This window comes from Gambusia affinis, linkage group LG23 (assembly GCF_019740435.1).
Source record: "Gambusia affinis linkage group LG23, SWU_Gaff_1.0, whole genome shotgun sequence".
NCBI lineage: Eukaryota > Metazoa > Chordata > Actinopteri > Cyprinodontiformes > Poeciliidae > Gambusia > Gambusia affinis.
Window position 1 is genome coordinate 3,470,323 of NC_057890.1, and position 18,419 is coordinate 3,488,741.

The 18,419-nt window shown below is 41.1% G+C and overlaps 1 protein-coding gene across 1 annotated transcript; it reads right to left on the reverse strand.

Moving 5' to 3' along the window:
• Positions 1-3,611: 3,611 nt before the first annotated feature.
• Positions 3,612-17,813, reverse strand: LOC122826275 (serine/threonine-protein kinase 38-like). The gene is made up of 14 exons (XM_044107931.1): positions 17,281-17,813; positions 11,861-12,000; positions 11,412-11,463; positions 10,927-11,049; positions 10,339-10,422; positions 10,136-10,259; positions 9,907-10,061; positions 9,717-9,819; positions 9,532-9,593; positions 8,811-8,928; positions 8,535-8,658; positions 8,305-8,400; positions 8,123-8,214; positions 3,612-7,849 (listed from the first exon to the last, which is right to left on the reverse strand). The coding sequence occupies exons 2-14, from the start codon at positions 11,992-11,994 to the stop codon at positions 7,725-7,727; spliced, it is 1,392 nt and encodes a 463-aa protein (XP_043963866.1). The 5' UTR covers positions 11,995-12,000; positions 17,281-17,813; the 3' UTR covers positions 3,612-7,724.
• Positions 17,814-18,419: the final 606 nt, after the last annotated feature.

Genomic DNA, 18,419 nt, shown 5'->3' on the forward strand with positions numbered 1-18,419 from the left:
TGTGCTTTAGCAAACCCTGAAACACAGTTACACAGGAGTTCAACATGTTAAAAAGTTTAAATATGGAGGTTTTAGGTCTTTAAATGGGGGAAGAACGCAAAACAGCAAATAACAAAGATTAAATAGAAGAGTTTGGTCTGATTCAAATCCTGTTGTGGTCTGGAGACAATAAGACACAACTTTTGAGCCGCAAGGAACATTTGGAAGGTTCTGCAGGAGTAGAATTGAATATGAGTACTTTGTAAATCAATTTATTTTGTGTTTTATAGTATGCCTGATAAACTTAAGGGCATTTGCTGGGGCATTTAGATGATTTCTTTCAAACAAATTCCCAAAAAAATGGTAAACTGATTTTATATAGCAAATTCTACAATATGAAGGATCATGGGGGGCAGAAGTAGACTATTGTGTGTTTTAGTGAAAACATTTACTTTGAGGAGTTTTGCTCAGGAATATATATGAGGAGTGATAGGTCATCACTAGTATCGACGATCTTCGGCGCTCACCTACATAGTGTTATTCGAGACCTTCGCACGAGACTTTACGTAAGAAAGAAGGCTGCACGTGCCAGCGAGAAACGTGCTGACCTATATATTATATAACTCGAGGGTCACGTGGCGGCGAGAGGCTCATTAACCCATTTATAAACAGTCTGTGGAGAAAGTGCGGCGATTTCACGCACACACTTCAGCTGCCCATCAGAACATCAGAGTGGTCAGGTGATACAAACATATTCTGATGTTTCAGAGTAGCAATGGTAGGAGTCAATACCAGTATTTCTTATAGGGAGACATATATAATAAATATTTAACTTATAATTTATATCAGTCTATCTATCTACCTATTGAAATCATCAACATTAACATGATAATTTATGATTAAGGAGTGAAATGTACTTTATCTTTCCTCATGACAGAGGAATGTTGCCCCACAAATATTTCAGTGTGGTCATTTAATAACTGATGATGTAAAGGTGAAGAAATTTGACAGTGACTATTTAAATATGAGGGAAATCAGCAGTCAACAACTGGAAGACAAGGATAACTTCCCAGATCTACAATGTTTTTCACATTGAATATTTAATGTTGCCCAGGAACAGTCAGCTGCTGTTTTTGAAAAGTGCCTTACATGAAGAACCTTAATGGAATTTTCTCTGTGATTTACTGTGTTCGAAACACTTTTGAACACAAGGGATGTTCCCTGAAGGTCACATTTAGCAACTACAATGTGACCTTTGAGGAAACTTTCAGGAATCTTCTCTCTAAAGTAACTTGAAAGTAAGTTAAGCAACATTCATAATATTTCACTCTACGACCCTCCAGGGAACGTTCAAAAGTTTCAAAAATAACCTTCAGGGATAAATTCCTAAATCAGAAAGTATGTTAATTGCAATACTCATTGTTTGATTTCCTTGTAGTCTTTAGGTAAAGTTCTTTGACAATTAGCTTCAACATTTACAGGGACCTTTAGAGAACATTTGCTAGATGCCCCAAGAAGATTAGCTTCAACACTATATGACTTTCTGGGAACCTTCAGGGAGCATTCCTAAAGGTTTCCAGAAGGCAGTTGCAACATTGATAGAATGACGCTCCCTAAAGGTTCCTTGACACCTTCAACATTGCAAAATCCAAAATGTGATATTTCAGGAACTTCTGAGAAACATTCCATGAAACTTCCCTGAAGGTTAGCTTCAACATTTACAGTTGGACCCTTTCTAAATCTTCACAGAATATTCCCCAAAAGTTCCTTGAAGCCTTGTTGCAACATTGCAGCTTGGGGACCTTTAAGGGGCATTCTCCGAAGATACCTTGAGGGTAAATGTGAACTTTCACACCACACATAACCTCCACAGAGGATACCTAAGACTATTTAAAGATTAAGTTCCACTTTTACAACTGGATCCTTTGGGTACATTACCTAAAGTTTCACAGAAGATTAGCTTTAAAATTCAGGGTGTAACCTTTTTACTGATTTCAAGGAATTTTAATTGGAAGCTATTGGCAATGTTCACAATGTGACACTTCACAAAATGCTCCCTTACTGTCTCTTGAGGTTCTGTGAGGACCAATGTCAAATGTCATACTTTCTATATTGTGACCTTCAAAGAACTTTTACTAAAGGTTCCCTGAAGATTAATTACTCCATGATGTAACTCTTTGGGAAGCTTTGAGGAAAGTTCCTCAATGTGCTCCTTGAACATTAAGAGAACGGTTCCTTGAAGTCCTGCTTTAAACATTCAGTGTTTCTCTTTAGGAATTTTGGGGGGATATTTGCCTGAAGGTTCCAGAAGGCAAAAATCATAGTATTAAAACCTGGAAACCTTCAGGGAACTGCTGTATACGTTCTATGAAGTCTGTTGTCAACTTTCAGAATTTTCACTGGGTGGCATTCAAAGAACCCTCAAGGAACTTTCTTTGAATGCTTCCTGGAGATTACCTCTGATGTCCGCAGTGTGACTCTTGGAAACCTCCAGGGATTGTCCTCTAAAGGTTTTGTGAGGTCTAATGTCAACTTTTACTTACACAACCTGACCTTCAGAAGACCTTTTATCAGTGTTTCTTAAATTTTACATCCATTTTCATGCGTTTAATTTTCTCCGCAGCTAAACTGAAAAGTATGCCAGAATAAGATCATGATAACAGGGTCATGACAACAAGGTTGTGGCACGACGGCACTATCACTTCTTCCTGGAGGCGAGTTTTTGAGTGCGTAAGTAACCCGCTTGCTGTTGGCTTTCTGTTGTAACCTGATTTCGTGGTCCAAACCAGAAACCCAGTTTCCTTAATGGGGGTAAGAGATTAAGAGAAACCCAGTTAACTAGATTTGCAGGATGGGATGGGACAGCGTGACTTCTTGGCCAATTTTTGATATAACATATTGATGACTCACATGGAGGTTTGCTGTGTTTTCTTATAGCTCCCGGTTTACTACATATGGTCCCCTGGGACACGGTGTCTTTTAAAGAACAAGAACTCTGTCTGGGAAAATATTTTTTAATACTACTGATTTCAAAATACCACTATTTATAAGATAAGTTACTAATTAATTAATGATTATTAATGCTTGACTGGTATACTTTGATTTTGTAATTGAATCTCTACCACGCCTGGATTAAGTTGTTCTTAACCCTTTGTTAATTCAGGAGGTTTTGACAAAGAGAAAGCGAAATAAAATCTCGCCAAGAGCTCCCCCTAGTGGCTCAACAAGTAGAAAGTAAAGAGTTTTGATTCTACATTGCGAAAACTTCATCAGCTACAGATTGCAGTCTCATTTCATTTGGTCTGCACCTGGTTTCTGTTTATTGTCATTACTTAGAAGGTGGAAAAAGTTCAAATGAAGTCTCAGGTAATTCATGTAGGACTTGAGTGTAAGAGAAGTATTTAAAGTTAGGAGAGATGACTCTGTAGACAAGACCAAGTTAAACCACATCACATTGTTGATCCCTGTTGACTAGTGTGAGTTTGTTTTAACAGTTGAGATGAAGTGGGAAAAGATGAACAACTGTATCAATTTGGTTTGTGGTCTTTGTTACATGGCCTGTGCCAAACAAAAGAAAAAAAGAAAAAAGGAATTTCGCAGAACAGTAAAGACATTGAAAACTTCCAAGTGTTTAATTATTTTTATTTGATTATTTCTGAACAGTGTATCAACATAAAAAAAACCTCAGCAACATGAATGAATATATTAATGAGCATCCCCTTCTCTCCTCTACAGACAGCAGCCTTCCAAGTGTCTACTGCAGTATGAACACATCATAACACAGTTCTGAGCCGTGGAACCGGGGAATCTTCCTTTAACAGGGAGGGGAATACAGATCATTCACCTTTTCGGCATTTATGTTGATTTTACCATACGACATAGTTGCGTTCATTGTCTCTTGGCAAAACTAAACATGCAGCATTACCCTTTAATAATCTGCCGACTTGGCAGTAAACTGGTTTGGTCCATCGCAAATGAATTGTCTTGCTTGATAAATAAGAAACATTTTCCTGAACCTTTTACTACCTTGTTGAAAAATCCCTTTAGTTAAAGTGACACCGTAGTGGATTTCAAGTCAAGTGTGGCTGTATAAAGTGAAATATAGCACGTATCGCAACTATTCACCCTCCGTTTTTCTTCTTCATGATAAATAAAACAAACTCCGTCAATCCTAGCACAAAACAGACATTTGACACTAAACAGTGAGACACGTCACCTCACAACACAAAAGGAGATCACCCACTTTATGAACAATTGTCCCTTTCCTAGTCAGTCTTCAAGTCGCGTAACTACTTTTACGGTGTTTTCTGAAAGCAGTTTTTGTTTCTGAATTAGATACATGTGTGGGAAACTACCAAATACTGACCAAGAGGTTTTAATTTTCTAATTTGAGGTTGTTTTAGTAACATTTGAACCTTTTTCTCTTATCGATCAAAGGCATTCTTGGAATTCATCAGCCATTCTAGTGAACAGCAACAACCCAATGTTGCTCTGGAGTCTGAAACTATGGAACAGTGTTGTCACCAAGCATTGCATTGACACTTAAGTTTGAACAGAAATTCCTACAAACAGATTTTGTGGCATTTGAAAGACATGGCCAGATGGAGAACACATGTCAAAATCTATCAATTTCAACAAATGATTAACCCCCCCCCTGTCAGTGTGCCTTCCTAGAAGACCAAAATAGTTTAAATATGTTGAGCCAATCTGTTTACTCTAGTTTATCCACTCATGTGCAGTAGTAAGATTTTGAATGGCAGGATTATTTCTTTAAACATAACACACAGAGTGGCAATGGAAGAAAAAAAAGGGCATGTTTCGAAAGGGCATGCAATGATTTCAATATCAGATCAAAGAGTTGGCAGTACTGTCCCACAGCTGGTTCCATGGCAACATTGTGTGTAGATACAAGCAGTCATCAAGTCCAAAACATGGCCAATGTCTTCATTGGCAAGTCAACCTAAGATTCAAGAGGTATCCAAGGTGATCCAACACATGTCCATTTAGGGAGGCCTAGCTAGGACTTCACATGACAGAACAGGTTTGTCAAACTCCAGCCCTCTACAGCCTGGTGTCCTGCAACATCCCGATGTGTCCCAGGTCCAACACAACTGAATCAAATGGCTGAATTACTTCCTCAGCATACAGTCAAGTTCTAGTATAGAGGGGTGACATCTTGGGGAAGACAGGTAGGAGTATGATGTTCCTGTCTGGTTCCATCAAAATATTACCAGAAAGAACCTTAAGTTACGCCCTGTGGATCTCCAAACCCTACATTTATGGTGTTGTGGTCCATCTTGGGTGTTTGGAACCTTCACAGAGAGTGTGGTGGTCCTCGAGTGTCCAACACTCTCAGTTTAGGGCTACTGTGTGGTATTGCTGGGAACTTGCACAGTGCAACCACCTGGTTCGCAGCAAACACCCAATGCAACCTCCAATCAATTGCCTGCACAAAGCACTCATTGTGTCTGGTGATCTTCCTCCACTGTTCCAGATTGTTGGATGCTCCAGCAACTGCCTGGTAAAACTCACTCTCTGTCCTCCTGAATCCACCACTCCTTACCAATCACATCATCTACATAACCTGTTTACGGCGTTTTTTGTGGTTGACTAAGAAAAAGAGGGCTCGCAAACCTTATTACCCATAAGAAATGTCCACGGACATGCATAGGATTCTGAACTTTTTTCTGTTTGTTGTCTACATCAGTGGGTGCGATTTCACATAAAACACAGCCAATTAAAATACAGTGAATGTCTGCAAAAAGAAAAATCCAATTTATACATAAAAAAAAAAACATGAGCAGCATAAATAACACAAAAATATACAGATATCTATCTGCCTTTAAAAACCCTCATCAGTCCAACGTTTTGTAGCATTTTCGAGTGTAGTCGGTCAAGGCATTTGTAGCTCGACAAATAAATTACTTACATAGAAAATGCAAGAAAAGAATTAACAAGGGGGTATTACAGAGAAATGATCAGAATGCTGAAGAACTACTTTTCTAGCAGAGGCCTTCAGAAACAACTAACATAGGGATTCCTGGGAATCCTCCGTACACTTTCTGATTCTACATTTCCTCTGAGAACTCTTAGGGGACATCCAAGAAATATCACTGCCCGCGCACACATTTTGCTTTAGAAGTTTAGATTTAGTAAATGGAAATTACTTCCTTTTCAAAGGTAGTTTCCTGTTAAGTGCAGAATAGGCGACGGCTACATTCGAACTACGGCACGTGATGATTCGAGTTCTTTGGTAACGCCGTAGTCTCCCCTTCTGAGACTTCATGGTTAAACACTGGCTTTACGGGGAGTGTTTTGTTCGTTTGCGTGCTTGTGAGAGGGATAAAAAAAAAAAGGTGTTAAAACGCATCCCATGATGGACAAAAAATGAAAAATTAAAAACTCCAAACCAAGAGAGACGTTTTTGACCTATTTTAGTTCCATTTTTACTGCTTAAAGAGTCTCCTGTTTTATTATCTCGTCCATAAAAACCTGCCTTTGTATTGTCACAACCCTCATAAATCACCTAAAAGACACCAGCTTAAACATTTGCCTTTTGTCATACGTGTAATTCAAGCTGCCCCTTTACTGTTCTCTCAAAATCAATCAGCTTTATGCTAATCTAATCTTAATGAATGCCTCCTAATTAATGTTTCCTAAACTACAGTGATACATCTAGCTACTTAAAAAGGCACTTTTGCATGTTTTGTTGACTTAAGAAGCAAGAGGCTGCGCCTGCGACTCATTAAGTTGACCGTTTTACATCTCTAAAGGACACCGAGCTATTTGGCAATGCCTCACACCGACAGATGCTAAGCAGAAGAATTACGAGTTCCGTCTTGTTGCTTTGCAGGGAGTTACACTATTTAACCTGCACTATGCCAGTGTCCCACCTTTATATAAGGAGAATTCCAGCAGGATTTGGGTGTTTGCTCATTCCTAAAATGTTATACCCCGAGTGTGATGCTCTTACTTTTTTGACATCCATCCTCAGATATTACATAACTTAAACAGAGGACGCTCAATTAAACCCCAAACAGAAGATACAAAGATGAAACTCACAATGTATCGACAACTCTAGATGTCTTCAGTCTACCGATTGTGAGATTCTGATTAATAAAACTTTAATACCTGCGCTGTAACAGCAGGTGGTGACAAACCGAACATCAATATCAAAATGGAACTTGTTTCAGGTTGGAGCTATAAAACTCCTTGGAAATCGTGCTGGAATTCTCCGTGCAGCACAGCAGCATGTGTGCTTCAGTAGTTCTGGTTCTCTTCGGTCAACCAGAGTTTGAATACAGTGTTGAGAGCTATTAAGCGGACGTCAGCTTGCAGCTGTGTTAATGTAACCGCCAGCCTATCAACTATCAACGTGAGGAGGCAGAAAGCAGGGATTCGTATTCAAGCCCCGTTCCTGCCGTCAACTTTTAAGCTGAACATGCAGATATGCTTAATCAGTGCCCAAGTTAAAGAGCTGGCCCGAGAGCTATGGCTACAGAGAGCGCACGTGAAATATAAACAACCGAGGTAATGCAGCGACGCTCCGACGTTTCCCAGCTCCTTCCAGTGGGGCATTTCCTTGGTGGCAGAGCGGACCTAAATAACTTGTGATGATGGTTACGTTTAGGCAGAGGGGCCGACGGTGTGTCGCGGCACCGGCGTGGCCCGTCAGAAACCGGCGGGGGCTCGCGGCCCGACCCTGTGTCCGTTAAACGTCTCTGTGTTTGCTTTCCTTGAGCGTGTCAGGCCTTTCCTGCCTTCATGTACGTGGGGATGGTGCCTCGCTGAGTCAGGCCCTCGAACCGTTTGTACGTGTAGTTCAGGAACACCCAGTCCTTTGATTTGAAGTCAGGCTCTGTTGCATTGGCTGTTCAAAACACACAGAAAATTTATTCAATTGACTTAGGCAGGCTTGTGATAAAGATCCGATGTTGGAAAGAAGGAGTGATGTCAGGGTTGTATTCTGCCACTTCACCCCTAGATGTCACCAGATTCTCCACACCGTGCCTTTAAGTTCACTTTGTTTTCAGTTAAATAATAGTAATATTTACCACATTAGCTGCTGTAAAACTGAGTTTTACTTCATTATAAAACAAATAGGCTCTCATAACTGGAAAACATGACATTTGATATGACAAACCTGGCTGAAGGATGTCTGATTCAGGGAAGTCGTCAAAGTTTGAAGTGTCATCAATACTTTTGATTTCGATAGAAATGGCTGCCGGTCGCTCCCTGTGGACGGAAACAATAGGTGTTCCATCGTCCGATAAAAGTTTTGTGTAGAGTGAGTCCACGTTTAGAAAAAAGCATGTTAGTTTGTACCTGATGTGTTCCCAGTCCACTGACTCAAAGAATGGATGACTCTTGATCTCCTCTACACTCACTGCTCCGATTCTGTTCTCCGCGTCAGTGCAATACCTTCAGTAACACCCAACAGAAAATTAAAAGTGAAAAGCGAAAACAGAATTGAAAACTTATACAAAGACTGCACATCCAGTCTCAGGGTCTGATCTTCCCGTGAGATCGGAAGGTAGAAAAGTCAATGTCTGAACCTTAAAATCAAGTCTTTGGCCTTCTCTGAGATGGGGACTTCAGGTGGGAAGACGAGCGTTTCCTTCCAGTTCATGACCTTCCTGTAGGTCTCCTGTGGCGTCTCCGAGCAGAAAGGCGGGTAACCTGCCAACGACCCGAACACGCAACAGACAGAAGAAACAATGGTGATGCCTCAGTACCATCTACAGAGGTTTGAACTCCTACTTAAAGTCTTAGAGCGAGCTTAAAAGTAAAACGTATCAATCCAACAGCACCAAGAAGAAGTCCGTTCTTACCAATGAGCATTTCATACATGATGACACCCAGAGACCACCAATCGCAGAGCTTGTTGTACCCTGTCTGCATGAACACTTCAGGAGCGATATAGTCCGGCGTTCCCACAGTGGAATAAGCCTGTAAGTGAGCCGCAACATTCAAAACTTTCTAAATGGAAGATATGAAAATCACGTCTAGAGCAGGGAATAGACCGGTCCGACAGACCAAACTTTTCTTGTTTTAACTTAGTCGGAACTACAAAGACTATTTTTATATCCTAAATGCCAGAAATCTTGGTGAGAACAGATTTTAGAAATGTTTTTGTACTTTCCTCGAATTCAAAAGTTTATATCATCAGTATCATTGCTATCTGTCGCTTAAAAATGTATGACTTGGGACGTTACAAAGAGAAATTCTAGAAAGCAGTTCTCGCCATATTTTCAGGGATTTAGCAAATAGGAAAAAAAAAGGTAATTCTAACTAAACTAAAACAAGAAAAGTTTGGTCTAACTTCAGACAACGAGAAAAAAGAAATGTTTGTGTTTTCTTTAATTCTGTGTATGTAAATATCTGGTTTGAAATGTATACACAACATAGAAAAGTGTGGCCCATGCTTGGATGACGGCGATTTTAAATTAAACTCCATCTGGAAAAGAACTGATCAAATTTGACATTTGCACATGATGAGGGCATGAAAACACCAAAACTACACCTCAGCTACAGTCTAAAAAGGATCCGTACCAGCTGTCTCCTGTTCTTCTTCCAGGTTTCTGCTTTCCTCTTTGAGTTCATGTTCTGAAAAGCTGGGAAAAACACAGAACAAAGAAGAGAAGCATTGTATGAAACAAAATAGAGCAATCTCAATTATATGCTGCTGCTTTTATTGATATTTGGTTCAATCTACTTATGACGGATATGCGGCTCACAGAAATCACTGGGTGGGTTGTGAGTCAAGTTCCTGTAAAACTCTGTGCGATGAGCCTTCTTCAGTCCGGTGCACAGCCCAAAGTCGGACAACTTCACGTGACCCTGGAAGCAAACCGACAATCAGTGACACTACGGGCCTCAAACCGTACGACTCTGGAGTCATTTGAGGGTCATGCGTCTGGTTCTGACCCTGGAGTCCAGTAGCAGGTTGTCAGGTTTGATGTCTCTGTGGATGAAGCCCAGCTGGTGGATGGAGTCGATGGCAAGGACCGTCTCTGCGATGTAGAACTGCGTGGCCTCTTCCGACAGGGTGTCCTTCTTCATGAGCAGCGTCATCATGTCGCCTGGCAACAGAAGGGCAGGAGATGTTTCTCGCTTTTCGAAAGTCATCGGATGCTGTGTAGGGGGGGGAAATCACCTCCAGGCAGGAACTCCATGATGAGGTAGAGGTTTCTCTTGTCCTGGAAGCTGTAGAACATCTTGACCACCCAGGCGCTGTCCGCCTCCACCAGGATGTCCCTCTCTGCGCGGATATGAGCCACCTGCAGGGGGAGCCGACCATGAACTTAAGAACACAGCAGGGTGTAATCTTGCCTCTAGAACGGCAGAACAAGGAGTTACCTGCTCTTTCTCCAGCATGTCTGCTTTCCTCAGGATCTTCATGGCGTAAATGTGTCCTGTGTCCTTTTTCTGCACCAAACGGACCTAGACAAAGAGAAAGTTCTCGTTTTATTTAAACATATCAATCAGTCATTCAAGTTTATTTGTTCAAAGTGAAAACATAAAAAAACAAAAAACACGTCATGTAGTCAATAGTTGTGAAAACCAATAGCAGACATTATTTCTGATGATGTCAAGTCACTTGATCACTTGACATCATCAAGTGCCATCTGGTTTCTCAATTGGTGACTGTATGATGTTTTTATGACTTTATTTTTGTGTTTTTATGATGTAAAGCACTTTGAACTGCCTTGTTGCTGAAACATGCTATACAAATGAACTTGATTATTTGATTGATAGATATTTAATAAGAGGGTTCCTAAGATTGAGCCTTGGGGTTCCCCACGTGTGACTTCTGTCCGCTTTGATAAAAAGTTACCTACTGAAACAAGGAAATCCCTGTTTTTTATGCAAGATTCGCACCAATTGAACCAACTGGACTTTTAGTTCCACTGAGCCATTTTTGGACAAAAAAAAAACTTGACCAACCTCTCCGAAAGCTCCCCTTCCGATAACCTTTAGAGACTCGAAGTCGTCCAAGCCGAGCCGCGTCCTCTTCAGACGCAGAAACTCCGTCTCCTTACGGGCGTGTTGCGAGCGCCGCATCACTTTCTGCAATGGTACAGAGACGTCGAGTTGGCCGACTGACTTCAAAGATTCCAATTTTGGATTTCTGCGGTGATTTCATGTTTGTACAGTGCCTAACTAAAGTATTCCAGCCCCTCGGACATCTTTACTATCTATTGAGTTCATCTACAGCTGAATTTAAATAAAACGTAGGGAGGCAGTCGATTGTGCTGGATTTCATTTAGGGACATTAGATTATTAGAAGGCTGAATGTACTAGGTTTGCATTTGTGGAAAAAATTAAATTCCTGAGCTATTATAAGTTGGAATATCACAAAAAAAATCCCAATAAATCTATTGAAATTTGTGGATTTAATGTAAAAGAACATGAAAAAGTTGGATTTGTACCTCCTCGTCAGGCAAACCCTCCTCTTCCATGGCCTTCTCCAGCTTCTTCTGCCTAAAATGAGGAAGACGCCACATAAAACAGGTCATTCAAAGCATAAAACTCACAGTAAACACGCATGATAAAACATCTCCAGTTTCTAGTTTCCTCCATATAAGCCTGTGAATGTAATTGTTGGAGTGGAAGCTTCCAGAGAGCGATTTGTACGACAAAGGAGGTGTAGGGTGTTGGAGTAAACAGAGACTGGTGTGTCTCCGGCAGGAGTTCCCTGAGCAACAGGTGAACCCTCAGGTAACAGGAGAGTGACAGGCGTTTGTTTTGTTCACACCGTCTTGGGGACTGTTGCCTTATCTACGAGCCCGAGCGGTGAAACTCGACGCTGTAAGCAACAGCTCCATCTAGCCTCGGCGACTCTCCCGCCAGCCGCTTGGAAGCATGGTCCGGGGCTTACCTCATCTCCCGCTCCTCGTGCTGCGTGAGCAGGGTGCTGTAGAAGTTCTCCAGTGTCAGCTTGGCCACGGTCACCCTCTCCCGGGTGTGGTTGCTCATGGGAAGGGCAGCTGCCGTCCCTCCCGTCATGGCCATGCTATCCTGGTGGACGACAAAAGCACAAACAGATGAGTTGAGGAGGAAGCAGGCCGCCTTTTGAATGGAACGGTTTTGAGTTTTGGCAGGTTACCACGAGAACGGGTTAGGGCGCTTGCTTGTGAGACACACAGCACGTCTCGATGCTCAAATCTGATTTTGTTTTTCCGCTGAAATCCTTTTATTTATTTTTTATTTTTTGCCGTGACTGTTCATACTGATAGTTAAATACACAGAAGAAGAACGTCGATGCCACACAACATTGCATTGTTTACGGAAGTGTCAGTAAATGGAGCCGTTCATGGAAGGAGTTTGAATTTCATTCAGCAGTGGGAGAACGAATCTGATTCAAAGAAAGTCAAACTAATATCGATGGCTGTTTGTAGAGAATTCACTTCAGTTTCTCTAGGCTAGTCTGTTGGGATGTGTATTCACAGCCAGGAGTGGTGGGACTGTCACTGACACAAACTTCTGTCAGAATTTCATAACCATAACCTTCTGAACGTCACACATTGATGACATGAAAGCCAGATAAAATGCGACATGACCGTTCAGGCAGCAGACGGTTCTCACTCCATAATATACAGGTAATATACTCCTGTCCTGTCCACCCAAAAGGATGTCTGTGCATAAACGCCTATCTGGAGGTTTCATCATCTGGTAAAGATGTGTTATTAATGTTCTAATAAGACAGTTATTTGTCAGCTACCAAAGAAGCCGCCACATGAAAGTTCTGATAAGCCTATTTTGGCTGATTCATGGCAGCTGTGCAAGAAATTTATGATCTTGGTTCTAATAGGAGTGGAGCCAGCAGACAGAAAGCATAAGCATCATAGCTCTAAAGTGGCAGTATTACTATCGTACTTCTATATATCTGTATCATGCGTATCCAACTGGTAAAATATATGAATGCTATGGGGATTGTTTTTGTTTAGAGATACCAGATTCTACCTGGTATCTCACTAAGATATTCCAGTGAGCCACGGAATGGAAAGTCACATGCTGGATGGCTCACTGCCCATGGGGTTTTATTTCAGGAGCGCACATTTAAAGGTTTGGATAGAGTGGACTCTTTCAACTCTAATGGTCTTCGTTTAAACCGGGCAGGTCTAAAAATGAATGAATAAATAAAAAATTAAAAAACGGCAACACATTTAACAGCCAAATGATTCCCATTCCCCTTCAAATACAGGGGAAAAAGTGTTTGCCTCTCACAGGTGGCATCAGTTTTAATGATAAAATCATCTGAGTACTCAGGAAAAAATGGTGAACAAGCCACGAACAGACATGCTAATCAAAAAGATCAGTGAAAAAGAAAACTGGAATCGGCGCACCCCTGCTCTGAAATAGTCACCATGATAAATTGTCACAGAAATTATTGCGGTAATAATAATATCGTTGGCTTGAGACCATTTTCAAACAATGTGTTGGGAATGGTGTAACAGTGCAAGATCGCCCTCTCAAAGATGAATACAGAACAGGATGACATTTATATAATATATAAAATATATATATATATATAGCCAAAAGCAATAGAAAAAACTAAATTAGCCTTAAAAAAAGTAATTAAAAAAATCAGAGTTTAAATTGAGCTTTTTTTTTTCTGCATTAATGATGGGTTAGTGATATCATCATTAATAATCGGCATGTTGCATTATGTTTGCAGCAGCATAAATAATTGTCGCTTTTCTATTTTACATAAATTAAAAAGGTCATACCCCAACTCCAGGACTACAAGACCGCTTAAAAGACAAACTAAGGAAATAAGTTCAATCTCCCTCCTCTTTAAGGAGCTGAATATTGATGAGAGCAGATTATGCAAACGTTACGTAAGAGAGGGGAAAAAGGGACGAGGGTGGACGTGTATGCCACTAAAACATTTGGCAGCGCTCCATCCCAAAGGCATGAATGGGTTAGATTAGCTCCCAAAGACATTGAACAAGACCTGTGGGACAGATATAGGAGCCGTGTTTCGTCTATTCCCCCGGCCCTTTTCCCGTTTCGGCCCACAACAACAGGACACTTCCTGACTTCTGAGGGAAAAATCTCAGAACCATTGCTGCAAAGTCCCTGATTTGGAAGGCGGGGGATGGGCAGAGGGTTTATTGATGTTTGTCAACCTGCGTTACTGTAAGAAAGAAGAACAGCCCAGCGCACAGCACTACTTCTTCCTTGAGATAGGTTGTCAGTATACAGGAAGAATAACTAAAATCCTGCTGTTTTGATTGAATGCTGGTGACTGAGGGAGGTGAGTGGAAGAGCGGAGGCCTCTGAGGGAGTGAAGCGATGAGGTCCCACATCTAATGCGCAGCAGAGGGGACAAAGCTGGCAGGAGACTGGATTTTAGCTGGATTTCTGGGGGTATTCTTTCCTAAACAAATCAGACAGCTAGTGTTTAAATATTGCAAATTGTGAGCTCCTCTACGTCAGAGGCCATGACAGGGAGGAACATTTCACCCCAGAGCTGCCCTGTTTTTCCGCGAGTTCCCCTCAGACGCAGTGAGCTGCTTAAGCTTTTTCCTCATTAAGTGGATCTTGGCTGCGCGCGCCAAATAAACGCAGCTAGTGCGAGCGCATGCAGTGACGTTTGGGGAAACCTTATGGCTTCTTTCCATTGAGGAGAAGCGGGCCGAGTATGTACCTGTCTCTCATTCAGGTTAGCAGAGCGGCTTGCGTTTCAGACTGACTTAATGAGGAAAGTGTAACAGACATGACAGATTTTCCAGGCCGGGTTATGTTTTTTTTTTAAGTATTGCTCTTGGTAATGTATGCTAACTTCCTATACAGACAGTGTGTCTCTAGAAGGAGGGCTACTGGTTTTTACAACCTTATGAATTCTGGTAACTCATTGCAGGAGGAAAATTCATAATTGGGATCAATATCATTCTGCTTATTGAAGAAATATGAGACTCTTTGCTGCTGCTTGTTTAATTTCCACTGTTTACTCTTGGTCTGAGTGTTGTTTGTTCGGTGAAAACACCCGTGGCTCATACCTGCCACGTGAAAGTTGCTCATTCCAGATCTTTTTGAATGCGTCGCAAATAGATTTTCGAAACATATGAAAAAGCAAGACACGCCAAACCCCAAGTGGAAAACTGGTCATGAACTGGTCAGAAGGCGTTACATGTTCCACCTGGGTCCAGCAGGATGTGGAAAATGAACCAGCTGTAAGCTAAGCTGCACTCCAGCTGAGCTGCACGGCCCTTTAAATCCATCTGAAGGGACCGAATTTGGCTTGAAGTTAACCAGATCCACCCTGTAGCTAAACAAACAAGGCTGCACCACTCAGGCAATAACAAGGAAGGCATTATGAATGCAGGCAGCCTGTTTAGGAGCTCAAGCATGCAAGCTTGAAGCAGCCCATTAAAACTAAAAACGACAAGAGCGTCCAGCAAAGCAGGGAGGGTACGGCATTACTGTTCCTTTTGTTCAAGACGGCAACAAGACGTTTGTTCTGGTTACTCTGCAGAGCCGCAGCGGTCCCTCAAAGATCTGTCTGAGCGGAGATTATAAAGTATCCCCCCTTTTAACAAGCGCTGACACTTTGGGAATTATCTAGAGAGCAACAGCGTTTTGACAGGAGTTTAAAAAGCTTCTTCAAAACGCAGAGTTCCACCGGTTTGCAGGTAACCAGCTGAATCTAATTCACAGCAGTTTCCTGCCCCAACCCCACCCCCCCAAAAAAACTCGACAACAAAACAAACAAAAAGACCTTTATCCTTATAAAAGCCGGATTTCTCAGAATGTGTAAAATTCTCCAGTCAGACGCGCTCCACCCTTGCAGCACTGTTTTCCGTCTTGAATGAGACGACTCATTTGTGACGCAACTGAGAACACACACGAGCTCACAAAAACTCCCAAATCACCCAAACAAGAAAATGATCATCAATCAGACCTGCTTCAGCCAAACAAAGCCACTGCTGTCTTAAACAGGAGCCCTTAATATTTTTAATAAAACAATCACCATTAGGCTTATGCTCAAGGATGACAACTTTGTAATTCATCCAGAATGAAAGCAACAGGAAACAGGCATATTTCAGGTTCAAAGCAAATTGAACAGCAAACATATCTGGTACGTTTCGAATGTGTTGCAGAGTCGCTTTAATTCAAATGATGAGCCTTTAAGTTAGCATTTTTAGATTCTGACCTGCAGGGAGAGTTACATTAACACACCTGACGAGGTTTTGGCTTCAGCAGATGGTTCTGGAACTCCTCCAGAACAACGCCACCCTGACAATGCTCTGCTGTTATCTGTGTTCTTTACACGTTACAGACAAAAATGCGTTTGTGTTACTTTTTTTTTATTTTATCTTTTTTTATTAATCTTGATCTATAAGTATAAAAATATTTGCATGTGGAGTTCCTCAAGGCTTTGTTGTCGGCTCACTTTTATTTAGGCATGAGCCGGCTGCCAAAATCAAGATTTGCAAAAAAAAATATAATAAAAGAAACGAAAAGAAAAGAAATAAAAAAACAGAGTTGGAAATCTGCAAAAATGTTCTAATAAATTGTTCCTGTCAGACACAGTCTATTGGCTGAAAGAAGGCAGAGACTTTTCCCTTAAAAACAGCTATTGTCATTATCAATAGCTGTAATCATCAACATGCTGTATTATTTTAGCTGAAGTACAACTGATTTGCTTTTCTGTTTTAAATAAAATATGTCTTTTAGCTTTTACTTTTTTGTACTTCACGTTGCATTGCGAAGTTGTGGTATTGTAACTGAGACAATGACTCAGGCCATTTATGAAACACCTTATCAAAATCATCCTGTCTGAGATACAACTCTGGTTATTTACATCCATAAATACACATATAGATCAAAGGCCCGCAAGGCTCCGCTCTCGGGTCACTTTTTATTTAATATCCACGAGGTTCCTCAACCTCCATAAGATTACAACATCTTGTACTATATGCTGATGATACAACTTTCTATTTGCGTGATGACCACAGTGTTTTATAGTGTCTGACTTAGTGTATCTATAATATCAGTGAGTGCATTAGGCGTGATGTTATAAAGAAGTCATTGTTATTGCTTAACTAACCTACCAGCATCTTAAAACTAGAATTAAAGCTATTCTTTTTGGATTTTGCTACATTTTTTTTTTCTTCTATTTTCAATTTTAATTTTATTTTCGGAGGCATTCGAAATTGCTTTGTGCATAATTGACGTCAGAATAAAACTTGCCCTTATCTTATACATGCTCTATTACAAATTAGCACTGTTCAGACAATATTAAAATGGTCTATTTTACATTTCACGTGCATTTTCTTGTATTTTACCTACCTCCGTGTCCTGCTCCAGAGTCAATTATTGGCGTGCCGCCAGCACACAGCAATATAAGGGAAAACAATATGTTAAATAATCCGGTCTGTGCCTAATATTTAGGCAGTTTCGGGCTGGTGGAACCAGTTAATATTGGCTGTCCGTCAGAGACCTATGAGGATGAACAGTAAACATCACCGCCATGATCATAACAAAGCTCTTCTGTCGCTGCCAGCAACCTAATCTTAACATATTAGAAAATATTTAACCGTCTTTAGCTGTCAACCCGACCCCCCAAAAAATATCACCCGTCTTCCCGTTTCAGTCGCTACAAAACATAAAATAAGAACCGCTGCTTCCTGAGCTCCTCGGGCTCATCAGACGCTCTGGGCTGACAACGCAAACACGTCGACATGAAAAACGTGAGTGACGTCCAATCAGCGGCGTCCGAAACGCGACTTCTTTTCCTCTAGCCAATCACGACGCGGACACAACGTAGAGGAGCAGGTGCTTCAACCAATGAGAGTGCCTCTGCCGTCACGCAACGGACGCAGGTTTATTCGGCTAGCAGGCTCTCCTCTGGGCAGCTATGAAGAATATACTGTACTACCTTCAGTTGTGAGCGTTGTTACATCATTTTAGGGGCTGTGGTTTGTGCGGACCCCGGCTAAAAATAGCGAATGTGGCGTCACTCTGTTAAAGTAAAATTCATAATGAAAAAAGGGCTCCTTTTCCCCTCTTGCAGTGCTGGGAAAAAAGTATTTTACACCAAATATATCATTTCACTGTTTGCTTTGAGGATGTCTGACATCCTCAAACTATTTGATAAAATACCAGATGAAAATAATTCTTTTTTTTTTAAGTTTTGAAATAATTATTTTCACCTATGAAGCATAATAACCCAATCGAATCCTATGTGAAAAAGTAACTGTCTCCTTTGTTAAATCAGGTATTGACATTTGATTGACCCACACGTTTTTTGTTTACATTTTATTAGCCGCACCACGGCCTTATTAATGCTGGATCTGTAGAACGAAGAAATCACTTAAATAGAATATGTCTGACAACATGTGAAGTAGGCTAAAAAGGCAAAACATTGAACCTGAAGCTACAGATCCAGACGTCTGGGAAGAGTTTCAAAGACATTTTCTAAGATTTGG